Source organism: Bison bison, unplaced genomic scaffold (assembly GCF_000754665.1).
Source record: "Bison bison bison isolate TAMUID 2011002044 unplaced genomic scaffold, Bison_UMD1.0 scf7180017864388, whole genome shotgun sequence".
Classification (NCBI taxonomy): domain Eukaryota; kingdom Metazoa; phylum Chordata; class Mammalia; order Artiodactyla; family Bovidae; genus Bison; species Bison bison.
In genome coordinates, this window is record NW_011494960.1 from 6,811,761 (window position 1) to 6,816,559 (window position 4,799).

At 36.0% G+C, this 4,799-nt stretch overlaps 1 protein-coding gene across 1 annotated transcript in view; it reads left to right on the forward strand.

Annotated features, from left to right (window-relative positions):
• Positions 1 to 4,799, forward strand: part of VWA5A (von Willebrand factor A domain containing 5A) — a 30,044-nt gene that overhangs the window by 12,622 nt on the left and 12,623 nt on the right. The window contains exon 10 of the mRNA XM_010858466.1: positions 1,222 to 1,301. Coding sequence (XP_010856768.1) covers positions 1,222 to 1,301 — 80 coding nt within the window. The remainder of the gene's footprint in view (positions 1 to 1,221; positions 1,302 to 4,799) is intronic.

A 4,799-nucleotide genomic window follows, 5' to 3' on the forward strand; every position in this document is an offset into this window, starting at 1 on the left:
AAATTTGGAAAACTCAGCAGTGGCCACAGGACTGGAAAAGGTCAGTTTTCATTCCAATCCCAAAGAAAGGCAATGCCAAAGAATGCTCAGACTACTGCACAATTGCACTCATTTCACACGCTAGTATAGTAATGCTCAAAATTCTCTAAGCTAGGCTTCAGCAGTATGTGACTGCGAACTTCCAGATGTTCAAGCTGGTTTTAGAAAAGGCAGAGGAACCAGAGATCAAATTGCCAACATCTGTTGGATCATCAAAAAAGCAAGAGAGTTCCAGAAAAACATCTATTTCTGTTTTATTGACTATGCCAAAGCCTTTGACTGTGTGGATCACAATAAACTGTGGAAAATTCTGAAAGAGATGGGAATATTGAAGAGGAACTAAAAAGCCTGTTGATGAAAGTGAAAGAGGAGAGTGAAAAAGTTGGCTTAAAGCTCAACATTCAGAAAACGAAGATCATGGCATCTGGTCCTATCACTTCATGGGAAATAGGTGGGGAAACAGCAGAAACAGTGTCAGACTTTATTTTTGGGGGATTCAAAATCACTGCTGATGGTGAAATCAGCCATGAAATTAAAAGACGCTTACTTCTTGAAAGGAAAGCTGTGATCAATCTAGATAGTATATTGAAAAGCAGAGATATTACTTTGCCAACAAAGGTCCGTCTAGTCAAGGCTATGGTTTTTCCAGTGGTCATGTATGGATGTGAGAGTTGGACTATGAAGAAAGCTGAGCACTGAAGAATTGATGCTTTTCTACTGTGGTGTTGGAGAAGACTCTTGAGAGTCCCTTGGACTGCAAGGAGATCCAACCAGTCCATTCTAAAGGAGATCAGTCCTCGGTGTTCATTGTAAGGAGTGATGTTGAAGCTGAAACTCCAGTACTTTGGCCACCTCATGTGAAGAGTTGACTCACTGGAAAAGACCCTGATGCTGGGAGGGATTAGGGGCAGGATGAGAAGGGGACGACAGAGAATGGCATCACCGACTCGACAGACGTGAGTCTGGGTGAACTCCGGGAGTTGGTGATGGACAGGGAGGCCTGGTGTGCTGCGATTCATGGGGTCGCAAAGAGTCTGACATGACTGAGCAACTGAACTGAACTGAACTGACCTGTCTAAAGTGACATGAGTCTCTGGAATGAAATAGTTGAGGTTTTTGAAGGGCAAGTTCTGGTGTCTTTAAATATACTTCAGAGACTTGATGGATGTTTTCTTTCTACAGGTTTTTGTCTTCACAGATGGAGAAGTTACTGATACATTTACTGTCGTTAGAGAAGTTAAGAGCCACCGTCTAAGGCACAGGTATGAGTTAATATGCCTGGATCCACATTATGTCACATGCAATCTAGTGCCACCTATTAACAGTATTCATATTCCTTTCAGACGACAGAATGATTCAAGTATTTTAGTTTTAATAGTGAAAATATTTTTCTATTTAATCTACTTCCTACTAAAAGAAAAAAGTAGTTTTCTAAATAATATCAACAACACAATGAAATCATTATCTTGTGGTGTCTCTAAACCACAATGGAAACAAAAACTGAACAGTAGGATTTTTTCTTTATTATAAACATTGCAATCAAAATAATACAGAAAATTACACAACTTTAAATATACAGCTGGGTGAATTATCAGAGCGACACACATGTGTAACCACCACACAAGTCTAGACCCAGAATGGTTCCTACTTCTTTATCCATTTCCATCACATCCTAATTTTATTCTCTACTCATTTTTTTCCTCTCCAAAGAGGAAATAAAATAACACTGTGGATTATTTTTGCTTGTTTTTGAATGAAAATAAATGAGTTATGCAGTATATTTTTGTTTTTTTTCCCTTTTTTTAAATTATTATTATTATTTTTACTTTACAATATTGTATTGGTTTTGCCATACATTAACATGCATCTGCCACAGGTGTACACGTGTTCCCCATGTATGTTTTTTATTTCTGTGTATCTGGCTTTGTTCCCTCAGCTGTGTGTTGAGATTCATGCATATTTTGCATGGAGCCATAATTTTCATTGGTATATAGTATCCCATAGGGTGATTATACCATAATTTATTTATTGATTCTACTGCTGATAGTCTTTGGTTTAGTTGTTAAAAGTTATACTTCTTTGAACATTCTTTACTTCTTTTACATGCATTTTTTGGACATGAACATGTGTATACATATATATGAATACATACATACATATCTATGCTCATATAATATAGAATTCAAACACACTGACATAGTTGTGAAATTTTGGGGGTATACCAAATAGTTTTCCAAGTTATTGTGCTAATATAATACATACCAGCATTGTATCAGGGTTCCAGTTGCCTCTTTACTTATCCAAAATTTGGCATTATTTGTCTGTTAAAACTGTAACTGTTTTTGTGGGTGTGTATAGTACTATCTTATCATGGTTTTAATTTACATTTTCCTAATTAATGAAGTTGAGCACATTTTCATATTTATTGACCACTTGGATGTCCTTTCGTGATCTTCAAGTCTCTTTCCAATTTTTTTCTATTAGATTTTCTTTTTTTTAAATTGATCTGTAGTTCATTCTATGGTCTAGGTACAAACACTTTTTGACAAGTTCTAGAAATATAGTATTCTGTTTTATGGCTTTCCCTCAAGAGGGTATCTTTTGATTAATAATTGTTCTTAATTTGATATATTTTTCCCTTTTAGTAATTTGCTTTATGATTAGTATTTTTTTTCTGTTCTGTTATAAAGTCTTCTGTTATCCAAGGTCTTCAAGCTATTTGCCTTTGTCATTTTCTTGAAGATTTATTGTATTTTCTTTCACAGTTAGAATCACAGTTGATCTGAAATTTATTTTTGTGAATTGTGTGAGTCAGGGGTCAGGGTTCTTTTCTCTCTCTCTTTATTTTTCATGTGGATATTATGTTGACCTTGTGTCTTTTATTTAAAAGTTTGTCCCTTCCTCAGTGATGTACGAGCCATTTTGTCACAAACAAGCATCTATACATGCGTGGTTTGTTTCTGGATCCTCTGTTGGTCTGTTTATTTGGACATGTGCCAGCAATACACTGTATAAATTAATGTTACTTTCTGATAAATTTTCATTTCTAGTAGAGTAAGTCTTCAGCTTTGCTCTTTTTCAAGACCTAGTCATTCTTGGATTTTTTGTATTTTATGATTAGCTTGTCAGTTTTTACCAAAAGAGGAAACATGTTTGGATATTGACTAGAATTGTATTCTCTTTATAAGTCAGTTTTGGGAGAACTTTAGTATTTGCTGTATCAAACATTTCCTCTATCTACATGATATGTCCTTCCTTTCATTTGGGTCTTTCTTCATTTTTTCTAAATATGTGTTTCCGATATATTGTTTTGAAAGATTTACCAAACCTAGCAAATAGTTGCAAGAATAAAGCAATAGATGTTCATATACCGTTCACCCACATCCACCAGTTATCAACATTTTAACATATTGATTTCACTTAATTTTTTTTTGTCTGAAATAGTTGAAAGCAAGCCACAGATGCCATGACTTTTCTTATGCATATCATTTTGCATTCATCTTCTAAGAACTAAGAATATCTAACAAATAGCCAGAATAAAACTGCTTGGGCTTCCTTGGTGGCTCAGAGGTAAAGAAAATACCTGCCAATGCAGGAGACATGGGTTCAATCCCTGATCCAGGAAGATCCCACATGCCACAGAGCAACTAAGCCCATGGGCTACAACTCTTGAGCCTGTGCTCTAGAGCCCGGGAGCTACAACTCCTGAGCCCACATGCCACAACTCCTGAAGCCTGTGTGCCCTAGAGCCTGCACTCTGCAGCAAGAGAAGCCACTGCAGTGAGGAGCCCACGCACCACAGCTGGAGAGTAGCCCCTTCTCATTGCAACTAGAGGAGAGTACACACAGCAACAAAGACTTAGCACAGCCAAAAAGAAATAAGTAAATTAAAAAAACCAATACTCAATTCAGGATATTTAGTTTTTATATAATACATTATTTAAATATAGGTCATTTTGCCAATTTTTTAATAATGCCATATAGAATTTTGTTTGTTTTTTTATTTTTGTTCAGGAGGAAATCCAATAATAAGTATTTTATTTAGTTATTATGCCTCTTTAATCTCTCTTCCTCTAGAGTAGTTTCTTGGCTTTTCATTATCTTTAATGACACTGATATTTTAAAAGAGTACTAGCTAGTTATTTTTGTAAAATTTCAATTATGTTTGCTTGACTATTTAAGTTTATGTTTAGATTAATATTAAATTTTTTTTAAATTTTATTTTATTTTTAAACTTTACAATATTGTATTAGTTTTGCCAAATATCGAAATGAATCCGCCACAGGTATACCCGCGTTCCCCATCCTGAACCCTCCTCCCTCCTCCCTCCCCTACCCTCCCTCTGGGTCCTCCCAGTGTACCAGGCCCAAGCATCCAGTACCGTGTATTGAACCTGGACTGGCGACTCGTTTCATACATGATAATATACATGTTTCAATGCTATTCTCCCAAATCTCCCCACCCTCTCCCTTTCCCACAGAGTCCATAAGACTGATCTATACATCGGTGTCTCTTTTGAAGTCTCGTACACAGGGTTATTGTTACCATCTTTCTAAATTCCATATATATGCGTTAGTATACTGTATTGGTGTTTTTCTTTCTGGCTTACTTCACTCTGTATAATAGGTTCCAGTTTCATCCATCTCATTAGAACTGATTCAAATGTATTCTTTTTAATGGCTGAGTAATACTCCATTGTGTATATGTACCACTGCTTTCTTATCCATTCATCTGCTGATGGGCATCTAGGTTGCTTCCAT